The 18,039-nt window shown below is 46.0% G+C and overlaps 1 protein-coding gene across 1 annotated transcript; it reads left to right on the top strand.

Annotated features, from left to right (window-relative positions):
• The first annotated feature begins 4,046 nt into the window (after positions 1–4,046).
• LOC309378700 (alpha-N-acetylneuraminide alpha-2,8-sialyltransferase-like) lies at positions 4,047–16,755 on the top strand. The gene is made up of 8 exons (XM_081927275.1): positions 4,047–4,201; positions 7,192–7,306; positions 8,199–8,279; positions 10,315–10,467; positions 10,585–10,726; positions 11,741–11,853; positions 13,161–13,250; positions 15,146–16,755. Exons 1-8 carry the CDS (start codon positions 4,093–4,095, stop codon positions 15,567–15,569), a joined length of 1,227 nt encoding a protein of 408 aa, XP_081783401.1. The 5' UTR covers positions 4,047–4,092; the 3' UTR covers positions 15,570–16,755.
• The last annotated feature ends 1,284 nt before the right edge of the window (positions 16,756–18,039 follow it).

Below are 18,039 nucleotides of genomic sequence, written 5' to 3'. Positions count from 1 at the left end.
AAGACGGAGCTGTTCCACCAGGCCTTTGGTCAGGGCGCAGCCTGACCCCCTCCTCTGGCAATCTGCACAGAATTTTGCTTAATGGTTGCCATCAATTTGATTTTAATTAATTTTATAATGAATGTTTTTAGAATGTTGGATTATTTTGATTGTTGTTAGCCGCCCTGAGCCCAGCTTCGGCTGGGGAGGGCGGGATATAAATAAAATTTATTATTATTATTTTATTATTGTAGCCTTCCACCAGAGGCTGGAAGCCACAAATGCGGGCTGAGGGAGGACGCACCAGCCCACCACAGTGAAATGTCTCTGCTCGTCAGGGAGGAGTCCCCGGCGCTCATGTCCTAGCAGATACACTGGAAGCTTGGTTCTCAAACTTAATCCATTCCAGAAGTCTGCTCCAAAACCAAAGCGTTCCAAAACCAAGGTGCGCTTTCCCATAGAAAGCAATGCAAAATGGATTAATCCGTTTCACTTTTAAAAACAACCCCTAAAACAGCAATTTAACATGGATTTTACTATCTAACGAGATCATCGATCCATAAAATGAAAACAATAATCAATGTGCTGTCCTATAAAATAAGACAGTATTGTAGGTGATAAAAATTAAGATTCTTATTATTTCCTTACCTGCACTGATGATAGTCATTGTTTGAATGGGGGGCTTTTATCCATTTACGCAGTCACACAATCAATTAATCAGTAGCTGAACTGGGTTCCACACAGTCACAAAAACAAGTGAACCTTAAAAGCCTCAAAAACAAAAAAGCAAAATAAATAGCAAAGACAAAAGCGCCAAACTTAATCCCTTCCAGAAGTCTCTTTGACTTCCGAAATGTTCGAAAACCAAGGCGCAGCTTCTGATTGATGACCATCCCTTTCTTATGCAGACACCTTTGGAATGTGGTTTCACAAGATGCTCTTGTTGTTGTTTAGTCATTTAGTTGTGTCCGCCTCTTCCTGACCCCCTGGACCAGAGCATGCCAGGCACTCCTGTCTTCCACTGCCTCCCGCAGTTTGGTCAAACTCATGCTGGTAGCTTCGAGGACACTGTCCCACCATCTCTTCCTCTGTCGTCCCCTTCTCCTTGCGCCCTCCATCTTTCCCAGCATCAGGGTCTTTTCCAGGAAGTCTTCTCTTCTCGTGAGGTGGCCAAAGTCTTGGAGCCTCAGCTTCAGGATCTGTCCTTCCAGTGAGCACTCACGGATTTCCTTCAGAATGGATCAGTTTGATCTTCTTGCCATCCATGGGACTCTCAAGAGTCTCCTCAAGCACCAGAATTCGAAAGCATCGATTCTTCAGCGATTATGGTCCATCTCTCACTTCCATACATCACTACTGGGAAAACCATAGCTTTAACTATACGGACCTTTGTTGGCAAGGTGATGTCTCTGCTTTTAAAGATGTTGTCCAGGTGTGTCATTGCTTCTCTCCCAAGAAGCAGGCATCTTTTAATTTTGCGACTGCACCTTTGGAATGTGGTTTCACAAGATAAGGTACTACAAATAAATAATAGGCACCTTCTCCGTACACCTGGAGACGTCAAATCAACCTTGGAGGTCCAGCAGTCCCAGTTGACATGCTCTGCAATGGTGCAAATGAACGATGCAACGGCTGGCCTAACCCCTTGGAAGCCAGTAATAAATTGCTAAATAGAATCATAGTCGGAAGGTACCCCAATGGTCATCCAGTCCAACCCCCTGCAACGCAGGAATCTCGACACGCAGTCCCCCATCCAATTGGAAACCATACCGGACCCTGCTTAGCGTTGCAAATGTGCTAGCGGTTTTTGACTGCACCGTGTAATTCAGCTGAGTAGCCAGAGAAATGCACAAAGCACAATTCAAAGTGTTGGTGCTGGACTTTAAAGCCCCTCTTTTTTTTAAAGATATTTATTGAAGTTTCAAAAATTTTATAAAAACAAAAGAATAATACAAACAAAACACAAACAAAAACAAGTATAATTTCAATTCCTTATTTTCTTATAACTTACTTCCCCGACCACCTCATACCTCCCCTTTCTGTATTCCAATTTCTAATTATTAATTCAGCAAATCCTCTCCCTTAATTTTCATTTACTTTTTATCCTTTCTTTTCTTTTTACTTAATCATTACAGCTGAAAACCACTTAATTTCTAATTCAACGTCATTCTAACATTCATTAATTTTGCAATGTTTCCTAAAATAATCCTTAAATTTCTTCCAATCTTCTTCCGCTGACTCTTTTCCCTGGTCTCGGATTCTGCCGGTCATTTCTGCTAATCCCATATAGTCTATCATCTTCATCTGCCATTCTTCCAGAGTGGGTAGATCTTGTGTCTTCCAATACTTTGCGATGAGTATTCTTGCTGCTGTTGTAGCGTACATAAAGAAAATTCTATCCTTCTTTGGCACCAATTGACCGACCATGCCCAGGAGAAAGGCCTCTGGTTTCTTCAGGAAGGTATATTTAAATACCTTTTTCATTTCATTATATATCATTTCCCAGAAAGCCTTAATCCTTGGGCATGTCCACCAGAGGTGAAAGAAAGTACCTTCAATCTCTTTACATTTCCAACATTTATTATCAGGCAAGTGGTAAATTTTTGCAAGCTTGACTGGGGTCATGTGTTGGTGCTGACCTTTAAAGCCCTAAATGGCCTCGGCCCAGTATACCTGAAGGATCATCTCTACCCCCATCGTTCAGCCTGGATGCTGAGGTCCAGCTCCGAGGGCCTTTTGGTGGTTCCCTCCCTGCGGGAAGCGAGGTTACAGGGAACCAGGCAGAGGGCCTTCTCGGTAGTGGCACCCGCCCTGTGCAACACCCTCCCATCAGATGTTAAGGAGATAAACAAATATCTGACTTTTAGAAGACATCTGAAGGTGGCCTTGTTTGGGGAATTTTTTTAATATTTGATGTTTTATTGTGTTTTTAATATTCGGTTGCAAGCCACAGAATGGACATGGCAAATGGGCACTAGGACCAGGTGTGCAGCCTGGGAGTCATTTTGGACTCACAGCTGTCCATGGAGGCGCAGGTTAATTCTGTGTCCAGGGCAGCTGTCTGCCAGCTCCGTCTGGTACGCAGGATGAGACCCTCCCTGCCTGCGCACTGTCTTGCCAGAGTGGTGCATGCTCTGGTTATCTCTCGCTTGGACTACTGCAATGCGCTCTATGTGGGGCTACCTTTGAAGGTGACCCAGAAACTACAACTAATCCAGAATGCAGCAGCTAGACTGGTGACTGGGAGCGGCCGCTGAGACCATATAACACGGGTCCTAAGAGATATGCATTGGCTCCCAATATGTTTCCGAGCACAATTCAAAGAGTTGGTGTTGACCTTGAAAGCCCTAAACGTCCTTGGTCCAGTATACCTGAAGGATCATCTCCACCCCCATCGTTCTGCCTGGACACCGAGGTCCAACTCCGAGGGCCTTCTGGCGGTTCCCTCCCTGCGAGAAGCCAAGTTGCAGGGAACCAGGCAGAGGGCCTTCTCGGTGGTGGCTCCCGCCCTGTGGAACGCTCTCCCTCCAGATGTCAAAGAGAAGAACAACTACCTGACATTTAGAAGACATCTGAAGGCAGCCCTCTTTAGAGAAGCTTTTAATGTTTAATAGACTATTGTATTTTAGTGTTCTGTTGGAAGCCACCCAGAGTGGCTGGGGAGGCCCAGCCAGATGGGCAGGGTATAAATAATAAATTATTATTATTATTATTATTATTATTATTATTATTATTATTATTATTATCTTCCCACGCCACGCACCGAAAGTGCATTTCCCCCCGCAAAGGATCCTGGGAAGCCTAGTTTCTTGGGTGCCGTGAAACGTAGTTCTGAGTCGGGCGTCCGCAACTACATTTCCCATGATTCTTTGCAGTTGTTTGGGGGGGAAGGGAGCCACGCTATTCAAATGAGAGCTACGCCCAGAACCCGCTGCAGGCCACGCCCTCCAGCAGCACGCTAGCGGCCCATTGGCCGGCCAGAAGGACACAGCCGCTCTTGGGGGTCCCTGATTGGCCGGCTGCTTGGTATAAGAACCCAGGGGACAAGCCAGGCTGAGCCCATTTTGGCTTTGACCTCTGAGGGCTCCACTTCTCCCTTGTTAGGGTTTCTGTATGTGGGGATTGGGCCAGGAAGAACTGGGGGGGACCTGCTCAGCTCCACACAAGGGGAAGGCACCCCCCAGTGGGGCAGGCAGCCCCCAAGCATCTCCTTGGGCTGGTGGTATGTAAAGTGGGGCAGGCGGAGGGATGGCTGGAACTCTTTTGCTCGGTCCTGGGTTCAAATGGCGCAGCCTGCTCCGTTCATCTCTATTTCTTAGCAAAAACTAAAAAAGCTTGGGGTTTTTTGTTCCCCCATTCCCAAAAGAAATACAGTCAAGATAAATGTTTGTCTGTTTGTTCCTTTTTATATAAATATTTTGTAATGTAATGTTTTTTCTTTTATGTTTGCTATAAATTTGGGAAAAAAAATAAATTTAGGGTGGGGATAAAGAAATACGAGGGGTCTTCCTGTTTGCTAAATTTAGCCTGCCTGCACCACTATCGCTTTTATTGCATTTAAATCCCACCAGCTAGCTCTAATTGAATTTTTGAATTTTATTGTTATTCATGTTTTCATACTGTATTTTATGCTGCTTTTATAATTAAGGGTTTTAAAGTGTTTTAGATTTGTTGTTTGTGCCCTGAGCCCGGTTTTTGAACCCGGAAGGGCGGGGTATAAATAAAAATTATTATTATTATTATTATTATTATTATTATTATTATTATTATTATTATTTTCCTCCCGGAATCTCAAGGTGGCCTAAGCAGTTCTCCCTCTCTCTGTGTTATGCTCACGACGGCCCTGCGAGGTGGGTGAGGCAGAGAGATGGGTGACCCCCCACACACTCGTAACCATTGCAGCGCGACAGGCGGGTGCCAGGTTGCAAAGGGAGGCTTAATTCATCAAAGGTCGTTAAATCGATTCGGTTGAATTCATCGTTGTTATTGAACCAGATTTACAAGCCGCCGCGTCGTCAGAAGACCTCAGAGCGGTTTACAAAAACCACACCCTGCTTTCCTTTGCTCCCATTTTGCTTTACCAGATTAGCCTTTCAAAACGGTTCATAATACTGTAATGGGTTCGATTCCTACCCTCCAGAGAAGGAGAAAACAAGCTTTCTCCACTTGAAAGATATTGGAAGATGGCTCCCATTTCTGATCTCAGTCTCTTCTTCTCCAGGCTAAACACCCCCTACTCCTTCAACCGTTCCTCATCAGGCTCGGCTTCCAGATCCTTGACCATCTTAGCCAGGGGTAGTGAAATATACGGTACTCGGAGTCGAGTGTGGATTTCATGCTCTTTATTCAGCTCATGGTAGTGAGGAATGCCCGTTCCCCCCAAATGTCTACTTTATATACATTATTTTCACAGTGGGCCCCACGTGATTGGCTAATTCCAGGATTCTCCTGTCAGCCAATCAGGTTGCGAATTCACGTCCACCTGGAGCTGGATTGGGTGGCTCCTGCGAACCAATCAGACTGCTGCATTCTGGACCCTATTGTTCTAGGACCAATCAGACTGCTGCATTCTGGATCCTATTGTTCCAGGACCAATCAGACTGCTGCATTTTGGATCCTATTGATCTAGGACCAATCAGAATGCTGCATTCTGGATCCTATTGTTCTAGGACCAATCAGACTGCTGCATTTTGGATCCTATTGTTCTAGGACCAATCACGCTACTGCATTTTGGATCCTATTCAACTCAGTAGGCAACCTAAGGCCCAGGGGCCGTATCTGGCCCATTCGCTTTCTCAGTCCGGCCCCTGGACAGTCCAGGACTTAGCATGTTTTTACATGAGTAGAATGTATCCCTTTATTTTAAATGCATCTCTGGCTTATTTGTGGGGCATAGGAATCTGTCCATTATTATTTTTTTCCAAAATATAGTCCGGCCCCCATAAGGTCAGAGGGACAGCGGACAGGCCCCCTGCTGAAAAAGTTTGCTGATCTTGGTCTTGCAGAACTTCCAGCTTGTGAATATCCTTCTAAAATTGTGCTCAGATGTGGACAGAGGACTCCCCGCCCTGGCCCAGTAATGCGCAGGCCATTAATAGTTTTATAATTTAAATTACATACCGGCTTGCTGATATGATCTCCTTACATTTTCTGGCCATTTTTATTCAGCCAGGCAATTGCCCATCCTGTCACCATCGGTCCTCAGGGGATGGTACAAGGAGCAGTACCCGTTCTCCACCAACTCCCCTTTTAAATTTTTATTTGCAATTAAACGAGGCATGCGGCGGAACGTAATATTTCCTCTGCAGCTTTCAAAATTGTAGACATTTGAAAACGTTTCTAGGTTTGAGCTGAAATGTTTTGCGATGTTAAAACAAGGAGCTATTTTACATATAATGAGGTGAAATGTTAAAAGAAGGGGAAAAGTGGTTATAGAAATGCTAAGAATTTATTAAAAGATGTTTGGAAGTCAGAAAGAGGAAGTCGATGCTCCGTTTGAGCAATCCTTAAGGTGATAGATTTCGGTGATAAAATGTGATTAAATATGGAAAACTCAATTTAAAATTATCTGAAAATAATAATAATAACAATATTTTCTCTGCAGTTTTCTTGTGCCCCTGCTCTGTCCTCCGTTCCCCAGACTAAATAGCCTTGTTTCTAATGTATTTTAATATTCTGTTGGAAGCCGCCCAGAGTGGCTGGGGAAACCCAGCCAGATGGGCGGGATATAAATAATAAATTATTATTATTATTATTATTATTTCCGTTTCAAATACTGAAATGCTAAATAAGATGAATAACAATGTGTAATAGAAAAAGAAGCATGAAATTAGGCTAAAGGTGTGTGAAAGAAAGTAATAGAAGTGGAAATAAATTGCAATTGAGTAGATTGGAAGTCTAACACAAAGGTGGGATGAGGGGTGGTGGACGGTGATGGGAAAAAGAAATTGTTTGTGGGATTGAGTGTAAGTATGTTTGAACACTTTTAAGGATTGTATGAAATGTATGTTTGTATGCTTGTATATCTGTAATATATGTGTATTAATGATGAACTATTTTAACAATGAAAACTTTTTTAAAAAATAAAAAAATAAACAGGCTTGTTTCTAATGTATTTTAATATTCTGTTGGAAGCCGCCCAGAGTGGCTGGGGAAACCCAGCCAGATGGGCGGGGTATAAATAATAATAATAATTATTTCTCTTGGTGCCAGCGGTTCGTGCCATCATGTCCTTGAACTGCCTGCCCCGGAAATGGTCCCTGGCGCTGGGACCAGTCTGCTTGTTGCTTTTCCTGGGGGTGGCGCTCTTGCTGCTGCATAGAGCAAGGTAAGTTTCCGAGGGTTAAATAATTAGATAATTTATCACGGTCAAAGACCAGCTCGCATAACATAACACCATAAAAACAGCGTTCATAAAGGTAAAATATACAGTCGGAGCAGATTGCAGCAATAGCTCATGAGTTAAAATTGAGTGCGCAGCCTGGGAGTCATTTTGGACCCACAGCTGTCCATGGAGGCGCAGGTCAGTTCTGTGTCCAGGGCGGCTGTCTGCCAGCTCCATCTGGTGCACAGGATGAGACCCTCCCTGCCTGCGCACTGTCTGGCCAGAGTGGTGCATGCTCTGGTTATCTCCTTCTTGGACTACTGCAATGGGCTCTACGTGGGGCTACCTTTGAAGGTGACCCGGAAACTACAACTAATCCAGAATGCAGCAGCTAGACTGGGGACTGGGAGCGGCCACCAAGACCACATAACACGTGTCTTGAAAGACGTGCATTGGCTCCCAGTACGTTTCCGAGCACAATTCAAAGTGTTGGTGCTGACCTTTAAAGACCTAAATGGCCTCGGTCCAGTAGACCTGAAGGAGCGTCTCCATCTCCATTGTTCTGCCCGGCCGCTGAGGTCCAGCTCCGAGGGCCTTCTGGCAGTTCCCTCATTGTGAGAAGCCAAGTTACAGGGAACCAGGCAGAGGGCCTTCTCGGTGGTGGCGCCCGCCCTGTGCAACACCCTCCCATCGGGTGTCAAAGAGATAAACAACTACCTGACATTCAGAAGACATATGAAAGCAGCCCTGTTCAGGGAAGTTTTTAAAGTGTGACATTTGAGTGTATTTTTGGTCTTTGTTGGAAGCCGCCCAGAGTGGCTGGAGAAACCCAGCCAGATGGGCCGGGTACAAATAATAAATTATTATTATTTCTGCCTGCGGCTTCCTTTTCCAGAGAATGGGCTCAAATACAAGACCAGAAGGAATGTCAGGAACTGATTTGGCTGCTGGAATCTAAGAACCTCTTCTTCGGAAAGTGAGTATTGACACAGGTTGGTGGCTAGCGCTAGAGGTCACATTGACTCAGGGGCTTGTTCCGGCTTGCAACCCGAAATCCACCTCCGCTACCATCACTTTTCTGGTCCCATCTCAAATTCCTGCCTGCAGCTCCCAAAACTTCACCGCCTCTCTATCTTCTCTCCATCTAAGCCTTCGCCAAGCCGGTGCCCCCCATACTACAATTTCCAGCATTACATATCTTTAGGGGCCAGGGGAAAATGTTCATTTTCAACCAGGCCTTGGGCTGATTAACATCTTATTCCCCTTTTAAATGTGTTTGGGGGAGGGGGCTTATTGGTTTGTTTTTGTTTTTATCATGTAATATCCATAGAGAGATGATAGATTAGATAGATAGATAGATAGATATAGAGATAGATGATAGATGATAGATGATAGATAGATAGATAGATAGATAGATAGATAGATAGATAGATAGATAGATAGATAGATAGATAGATGATAGATAGATGATGATAGATAGATAGATAGATAGATAGATAGATAGATGATAGATAGATGATAGATAGATAGATAGATAGATAGATAGATAGATAGATAGATAGATATAGATAGATAGAGTAGATAGATAGATATAGTAGATAGATGATAGATAGATATGACTGATAGATAAATAGATAGATAGATGATAGATTAGATGATAGATAGATTGATAGATGATAGATAATAGATAGATATGACCGATAAATAGATAGATGATAGATAGATAGATAGATGATAGATAGATAGATAGATAGATAGATAGATAGATGATAGATAGATATGATAGATAGTAGATAGATGATAGATAGATAGATGATATGATTGATAAATTGATAGATAGATGATAGATTAGATGATAGAGATGATGATAGATGATAGATAGATAGATAGATAGATGATAGCTAGATAGATAGCTAGATAGATAGATAGTAGATAGATAGATAGATGATAGATATGATAGATAGATAGATAGATAGATAGATAGATAGATAGATAGATAGATATAGACAGATAGATTTAGATGATAGATAGATAGATGATAGATAGATAGATGATAGATAGATAGAGATAGATATAGATAGATAGATAGATAGATAGATAGATAGATAGATAGATAGATAGATATAGACACTGTAGATAGATAGATGATAGATTAGATAGATAGATAGATAGATAGATAGATGATAGATAGATATAGATAGATAGATAGATAGATAGATAGATATAGATAGATAGATAGATAGATAGCTATAGATAGATAGATGATATACTGTAGATAGATGATAGATAGATAGATGATAGATAGATAGATAGATAGATAGATAGATAGATAGATAGATGATAGATAGATAGATAGATAGATAGATAGATAGATAGATAGATAGATGATAGATAGAGATGATAGATAGATAGATAGATAGATAGATAGATAGATAGATAGATAGATAGATAGATGATAGATAGATGATAGATATAGACAGATAGATTTAGATGATAGATAGATAGATAGATAGATAGATAGATAGATAGATAGATAGATAGATAGATAGATGATAGATAGATGATAGATAGATAGATGATAGATGGGTGATGGAATGCTGTGAACTGCCCCAATGTCTACAGATAAAGGGCAACATGCACATTTAATAAATAAATGAACAAACAACAAAACAAAACAAAATACAAGTTCCAGTCTGTACCTTCCAGACATTCACCTACCTGCGGTTTATTTACCCTAGTTTCATTTCATGTCTGTTTGCGTTTGGCTGTGATGTGCAAATGTGCATTGTCTGTGCATATTGCCATCCGATCCTGTCTGGTAGCACTGTATTTTGCAGCCATCTTGCATAACCTTTTCGAAAAATATTATTATTAGTAGTAGTAGTATTAATTTTATTAAACAAGCACACCCACCAGGTACCAGGTGCAATTCCACACAGCCCTGACCAGAAAGCGAAGTCCTGCTGCGTGAGAGCCTTTGATCTTCTTCTCTCTTTCTCTCCCGGTGGCAGCTTCCAGTACCGCAAGACGTCCAGGAATCAGAAAAGGATCCGTGCCGTCAGGAAGTGGGATATCTGGACTGAGGACAAGAATATCTTGGAGCACGTGCTGCTCACGGAGGAATGCCAGTGGGACCCGGATGCGGCAGTTGTGGCCCAGTACAGGTAAAAATACCCTTCCTACTCACCTGATCAGCAAGATGCCCTTGGAGGCGACAGGTGAGGGTGTATGCGGACCACCTGCCATTGCCGGCGCATCCCTAACCTGCCTTCCCTTTGCAGGGCAGAACTGGGACACTGTTGCAACGCTTCCTCCTTTCTCATCCTGACCAAGGAAAACACCCCTCTGGGATCAAACATCGTCTTCGGGAAGGATGGACAAAAAGTGCCCGTGACACCTGAGCTGGTGGACCTGCTCCCTGAGGTGCTGGGAAGACTGTTGTTGTTGTTGTATACCTGAAGGAGCGTCTCCACCCCCACCGTTCTGCCCGGACACTGAGGTCCCTCCCTGCGAGAAGCCAAGTTACAGGGAATCAGGCAGAGGGCCTTCTCAGTGGTGGCACCCGCCCTGTGGAACGCCCTCCCGTCAGATGTCAAAGAGAAAAACAACTATCAGACTTTTAGAAGACATCTGAAGGAAGCCCTGTTTAGGGAAGCTTTTAACGTTTGATGCATTACTGTATTTTAATATTTGGTTGAAAGCTGCCCAGCCAGATGGGCGGGGTATAAATAATATATTATTATTATTATTATTATTATTATTATTATTATTATTATTATTATTATTATTATTACCACTACTACAGTGGTACCTTGGTTCTCAAACGCCATGGTACTCAAACAACCTGGAATGCAAACACTGCAAACCTGGAAGCAAGTGTTCTGGTTTGTGAACTTTTTTTGGAAGTTGGACATTCTCCGTTTTGAGCGCCATTGATCGATAGTGTGACTGCAGTACACTGTTTATTTCTTTCATTTTATGGATCAATGGTCTCGTTAGATCGTAAAATCCGTGTTAAATGGCTGTTTTAAGGGTTGTTTTTAAAAGTCTGGAAGGGATTAATCCGTTTTGCATTAGTTTCTATGGGAAAGCACACCTTGGTTTTGGAACGCTTTGGTTTTGGAACAGACTTCCGGAACGGATTAAGTTTGAGAACCAAGGGACCACTGTATTATTATAATTCCCTTCCTTGACAAGGAGCTCAAAATGGCTTCAGAATTGCTCTTCCGTACTATTTCAGACACATGGTTCTTATATTTAGATGTGTGTGAATTTATGAATATTTCTTCTATATTTGAGACCTTGAATTCTTATAACATACCCTTGGGGTCTCCCAGGGTGGAATCAGCCTTTGGCGTTTCTTTCGCACGTCGATTCTGAAAACGTTTTAAGACACAGATGTTTTGAAATCTCTCCCTTTCCCCTCGAAACCTCCAGAGATCCACCTTCTCGGAAGTTCAGTACGAGCATTGCGCCGTGGTGGGCAATGGCGGGATCCTGCAGAGAAGCCGCTGCGGGAAAGAGATTGACCAGGCAGACTTCGTAATCAGGTAACTCTTCTTTGAGAGTGATTCAGAGCCCTTGAGGTAGGGGGAATGTTCCTTACTACACTTGGGAACACCCTGCCGATTGAGATCAGGCAAGCGCCTTTGCTGTGTTACCCTTTGGGCCAAAATATTGTTTAGGCCAGCCTACCGGGGTGTTTTGGGACGTGGGTGGCTCTGTGGGTTAAACCACAGAACCTAGGACTTGCCGATCAGAAGGTCGGCGGTTCGAATCCCCGTGGCCGACTCTGGGGTTGTGGCGCTCATCTCGCTTTACTGGCCGAGGGAGCCAGCGTACAGCTTCCGGGTCATGTGGCCAGCAGGACTAAGCTGCTTCTGCCTATTTATCTACTTGCACTTTGCCGTGCTTTCGAACTGCTAGGTTGGCAGGAGCTGAGATCGAGCAACGGGAGCTCACCCCGTCGCGGGGATTCGAACCACCGACCTTCTGATTGGCAAGTCCTAGGCTCTGTGGTTTAACCCACGGCGCCACCCGCATCCCTCCTTGATATGTTATGATGCCATCAATACCCCTGGAACGTAAGGCACTATTCTGGAAAATGATGCAAAAATAACGTTCAACCTGCTGCTAAGATAAGGTTACCAGATTTTTTTCAATAAATCCGGGGGGCGCTTTTCAACTTCAGTAGAAATGATAGGATTTTGTCAGGGGAACTGATTTGTAAATCGGGGGACTGTCCCCGGGAAATGGGGACGACTGGTAACCTTATACTAAGATTATAACAGCTAAATATCGGTGTCAGGGAACTGCCATCGGAGCGAGAGGCAAGGCTCCCAAGCGATGCTGGAGAAGGGCCCAGCAGGGAGAGAGGCAGCTCATCGGCTGGGGAAGGAAATCACCGTAACACCAGGGATAAAGGGGGGCAGATGGGGGAATCGGCGAGGGGGCTCCAGGACTCCTCGCCGGAGACCAGCGGGGAGAACACGGGTCCTCCGCTGCCCACACCCACCCTGCGCAGAAGACTTCCGCGCAGGGAGAGTAGGCGTAGACTTGGCGTCAAAGAACCTCTTTGCTGGAAGAAGTTCAAGAAACGCCCACTGACGGATTCTGCTAGCGACTGAGACAGCCACGAAGTGAAGGGCTGTCCAGACAGAAAAGGTTTAACCAGGCTACCTAGCCAGGAGTGGCGGCAACTTACGCACGAGCAACCCCATATAACCATTACAATCGGGAAGGTGGAACAGCCTATCTCCTACATTTTATGAAATAAATAAATAGGAGAGTGTTTATCTGAGAGCTAACGCAGACTTTGATTTCCTCTTCCATCTCACCCTCTCCTCTTGCAATCCAGGTTCAGTTTGCCTCCAGCCAGGAATTCCTCGGAAGATGTGGGGTCCAAGACGAGTCTGGTGGCCTTGAACTTCAGCAGCCTGGACTCTAAGTAAGAGGAGGGGGGGCGGAGGGGGGGTGGCACGCCGAGACGTCTTGTCCATTTGGGGAGCAGGTACAGTTGGCAACGCTAAGCACCCCAAATTAGGTCCAAACTGATACTGTCTGCTCTCCCAAGAGCGACACTGAGCTGTGTAGCTCGCCAGAAAAGCAAAGCATTTAAAAATCAGCAAAATGTTAAAAAAAACAACAACCAACACACAACAGCACATGAATAGCGCAAAACCAAGCAGCTCAAGAAACAGCTAATGCTGTTCGATACAAGCTCATGATTTAATTGTTTAAAAAGGGCCTTGTGCATAAATGATGTCCGAAAAAGGGCTTCTGTGCACCAGTGAAAGGGGTCTCAGCACATCAGAAGAGCCATTGGATTTATCAGGGCCATGTTGGACTCAGTGGCATAGCAAGGTCAGGTGGTACCCGGTGTGGAAACGACCTTGGTCCAGTATACTTGAAGGAGCGTCTCCACCCCCATCATTCTGCCCGGACACTGAGATCCAGCACCGAGGGCCTTCTGGCGGTTCCCTCCCTGTGAGAAGTAAGGTTACAGGGAACCAGGCAGAGGGCCTTCTCAGTGGTGGCACCTTCCATGTGGAATGCCCTCCCACCAGATGTCAAGGAAATAAACAAATATATTGACTTTTTGAAGACATCTGAAGGCAGCCCTGTTTAGGGAAGTTTTTAACGTTTGATGTATTTATCATGTTTTTAATATTCTGTTGGGAGCCAGCCAGAGTGGCTGGGGAAATCCAGCCAGATGGGTGAGGTATAAATAAATTGTTATTATTATTATTACTATTACAGTGGTACCTCGGGTTAAGAACTTAATTCGTTCTGGAGGTCTGTTCTTAACCTGAAACTGTTCTTAACCTGAGGTACCACTTTAGCTAATGGGGTCTCCCACTGCTGGCGTGCGATTTCTGTTCTTAAAGCAAAGTTCTTAACACGAGGTACTATTTCTGGGTTAGCGGAGTCTGTAATGTGAAGTGTCTATCACCTGAAGTGTCTGTAACCCAAGGTAAAGATAAAGGGACCCCCCGACCATTAGGTCCAGTCGTGGCCGACTCTGGGGTTGTGGCGCTCATCTCGCTTTATTGGCCGAGGGAGCCGGTGTACAGCTTCCGGGTCATGTGGCCAGCATGACTAAGCCGCTTCTGGCGAACCAGAGCAGCGCACGGAAACGCCGTTCACCTTCCCGCTGGAGCGGTACCTATTTATCTACTTGCACTCTGAGATGCTTTTGAACTGCAAGGTTGGCAGGAGCAGGGACTGAGCAACGGGAGCTCACCCCGTCACGGGGATTCGAACTGCCGACCTTCTGATTGGCAAGTCCTAGGCTCTGGGGTTTAACCCACAGCGCCACCCGTGTCCCTCCATAACCTGTGTAATGGTTGTAAGGGGTTACTTGTGCGCAAGTTGCCTGCTAGCTGTGTTCGATTGCCTGGTTCACCATGCCTTGGCTGCCAGCCCACACTCCGTGGCCAGTCAGTCGCTTGCAGAATCTGTCAGTGGGCGTTTCTTGAAGCTTTTCCAGCATAAGAGCTGTTTGACGCCAAGTCCTCATACTTTCTCTGCACGGAACTCGTCTGCACAAGTAAGAGGAAGGCAGGGGTATGCCAACGCTCTCTCCACTAGTCTATGATGCAGGGTCTTGGAGACCAGTCTCCAATTCCTCCATCTCCCTCCTTTCTCTACTGGTGTTGCGCTGAATTCCTTCCCCCCTGCTGGTCCCCTCTCCGGCATCGCTCTGGAGCCCTGCCTCCGCCTCTCACTCTGATGTCAGTTCCCTGACACCGAGGTACCACTGTAGTATTATTATTATGTATCCCCACACATGTGTTACTTGTTTTCTGAAGGCAGCTTCCTTCTCCTTTCCTCCACCCACAGGTACCAGGGCTCCCAGCGGAAGCGTCTTGCGGATGCCCTGCGCCCCTACCGGGATTCCCTCCTCCTCCTCCTTCCCACCCTTGAAAGCCGCGCCAGGAACCCCCCTCTGCACCCGCTGGAGGACTCAGACGTGCTGCAGCGGGCCTCATTCTTGAACCCCCAGTATCTGGACGCCCTGGGGAGCTACTGGACCCGCGAGGGCTTCCAGCCCGAGTGCCTCTCGCCCAACTTCGCCTTCGTCAGCCTGGCTCTGGAGCTCTGCCAGCGCATCACTCTCTACGGGTTCTGGCCCTTTGCGCACGGCCTGAGCGGCCAGCCCTTCCCGCGCCACACCCAGGTGCGCATCAGGCCCAGCGAGTTCTCCTGCTACCTGAAGATGTACCTGCAGGGCATCCTGAGACTGCGGCTGGGCAAATGTCAGTGAGGAACAGGGAAATCTCTCTCTGGGGTAAGGAGGAGGTTGCGTTTCCTCTCAGACTTCAGTTCCGGCGTGGGCAAGCCATTTTGGAGAAGCTTTCGGTGTTGCTGGACTCCATCTCCCATCTTCCACCAGGGATGATGGGAACTGGAGTCCGGTGATACCGTTTGGAGGGACCCCACAGACTTCTAGAGGAGGAACAGGGTTGTTTAGTACTACCAGAGTCTCCCGAAATGAGGAAAAGGGGGTCCTTTCAGAAGGCTAACGTTGTCCCCCTGCTCTTTTTCTGAGAGTAGAGTTCTGTGAACAGCCTGAACGAAGAGTTGGAGGTGGACGTGCGTCCCTGCACCCCAGAAATAAGCGTTGGGCAGTGGACATCTAGGGCCCATCCCCATAACTTAGCCCTTCAGTCTAGAGAACCAGCTGGTTGTCAGGGCTTGCAAAGCCCCCTTTCGACCAAGCTGCGTCTTCTTTCCCTGTTCTTGGTCCTCTGCCTTTGCCGCAAGTGGTCAAAATGGTCTCATGGGCCAAATGGGTAGGGTTGGCTAGCTGCGGGGCCACGCAAACGGAGGTTTCCCTGTCCCCGGATAAGGAAGGTCGTTGGTGCATTCCTGAAGGGGACAGTCTCCCAGCCGCAGAGACGGGAGTACAAGGAACCCCCCAAACTTTGTCTGCAGTCCAAGGGCGTTCAAACCTCAGCTGCTTATTCCGGCTGCTCCTAAAGATTCAGAAGCCAGGAAGCAGCTTCAACCACCGTCACCGGAAGTGACGATTTCCCCCGGTAGAGTTTCTTGGTTTCATTGGCATTTGTTGTGTTTGTGGGATGTCTGCGGCGGAGAGCAGGAGCTGGCCGTTGCGCTGCCTTCTTCATCTCAGCTCTTTGGGAAACTACTCGGTCAGTTTTGGAGCACATCAAAGCGCATTGCTAGGCGCCTGGGCAGAAAGTTGCCCTTGCCAGGGATGCAGAAAGACACTTCCCAGATTTATAGCGGAGCAATAGCAGTCTGATCCCCAACCTGCTTTCCACGCCAATCCTACTTTTACTGTGTTGTTAGTTGTTGTTTTACAACTGAATGCTTTTTCATGTGTTCCGTTGAGGCCGCAGGGCCCAGGTTCATGTCTGTTCAGATCTTCAGAAACAAGTGTAAAGAGAAATCAGAGAGGTTCTGAAATAAAACTTGATACAAGCGCAGCTCTGCTTTCCCCAACAGCAACTCAGCTTGCATAGAACTTAAGTCTTCATTCAACTCCGAAGCCTCAGCTGGGGTCTGCAAAGGTCTTTGTTCAGCTTCCCCACTAGAGTCAAGAGGGGGACTTATAGAGGAAGTGGCAGGTCACTCATCTTAAGAAAAAAGCACACCAAGAACTCAGGCCAATGTAAGTTTCAATAGTGGGAGTGGTCCCTACTCACAATGGGGTAACTGTGCCCCTGAAGGACCAGGTGCGCAGCCTGGAAGTCATTTTGGACTCACAGCTGTCCATAGAGGCGCAGGTCAACTCTGTGTCCAGGGCAGCTGTCTACCAGCTCCATCTGGTACGCAGGATGAAACCCTCCCTGCCTGCAGACTGTCTCTCCAGAGTGGTGCATGCTCTGGTTATCTCTTGCTTGGACTACTGCAATGTGCTCTATGTGGGGCTACCTTTGAAGGTGACTCGGAAACTACAACTAATCCAGAACGCAGCAGCCAGACTGGTGACTGGGAGCGGCCGCCGAGACCATATAACACCAGTCTTGAAAGACCTACATTGGCTCCCAGTACGTTTCTGAGCACAATTCAAAGTGTTGGTACTGACCTTTAAAGCCCTGAATAGCCTTGGTCCAGTATATCTGAAGGAACGTCTCCACCCCCATCGTTCTACCCGGACACTGAGGTCCAGCACCGAGGACCTTCTGGCGGTTCCCTCCCTGCGAGAAGCCAAGTTATAGGGAACCAGGCAGAGGGCCTTCTCGGTGGTAGCGCCCTCACTGTGGAACACCCTCCCACCAGATGTCAAAGAGAACAACAACTACCAGACTTCTAGAAGACACCTGAAGGCAGCCCTGTTTAGGGAAGCTTTTAGTGTTTGATGTATTGCAGTATTTTAATATTTTTTTGGAAGCCGCCCAGAGTGGCTGGGGAAGCCCAGCCAGATCGGCGGGGTATAAATAATAAATTATTATTATTATTACTATTATTATTATTATTATTATTATTATTATTATTATTATTATTATTATTCAACAGTCAATAGAAACAAAAACTAATCCATTCAAAAGTACCGTATTTTTCGCACCATAGGGCGCACCCAGTTTTTAGGGGGGGGGGAATCAAGAAAAAAATCTCCCCCCCCAGCCCCAAAGAGCAGCGTACAGGCTGCGCACAACCTCTCCCTGCCGGATCCCGCTGGCTGTTTTGGCTTCCTCTTTAGCCCCGTGCAACCTCTCCTTGCCGGGAGACGCTGTGCAGGGCTAAAGAAGCCATAGCCCCATGCAGCC

The sequence above is a fragment of the Podarcis melisellensis genome (assembly GCF_964234715.1).
Source record: "Podarcis melisellensis genome assembly, chromosome: 10".
NCBI classification, from domain to species: domain Eukaryota; kingdom Metazoa; phylum Chordata; class Lepidosauria; order Squamata; family Lacertidae; genus Podarcis; species Podarcis melisellensis.
Note: the sequence above shows the minus strand (reverse complement) of the source record. Positions and strands in the feature narration are given on the sequence as shown.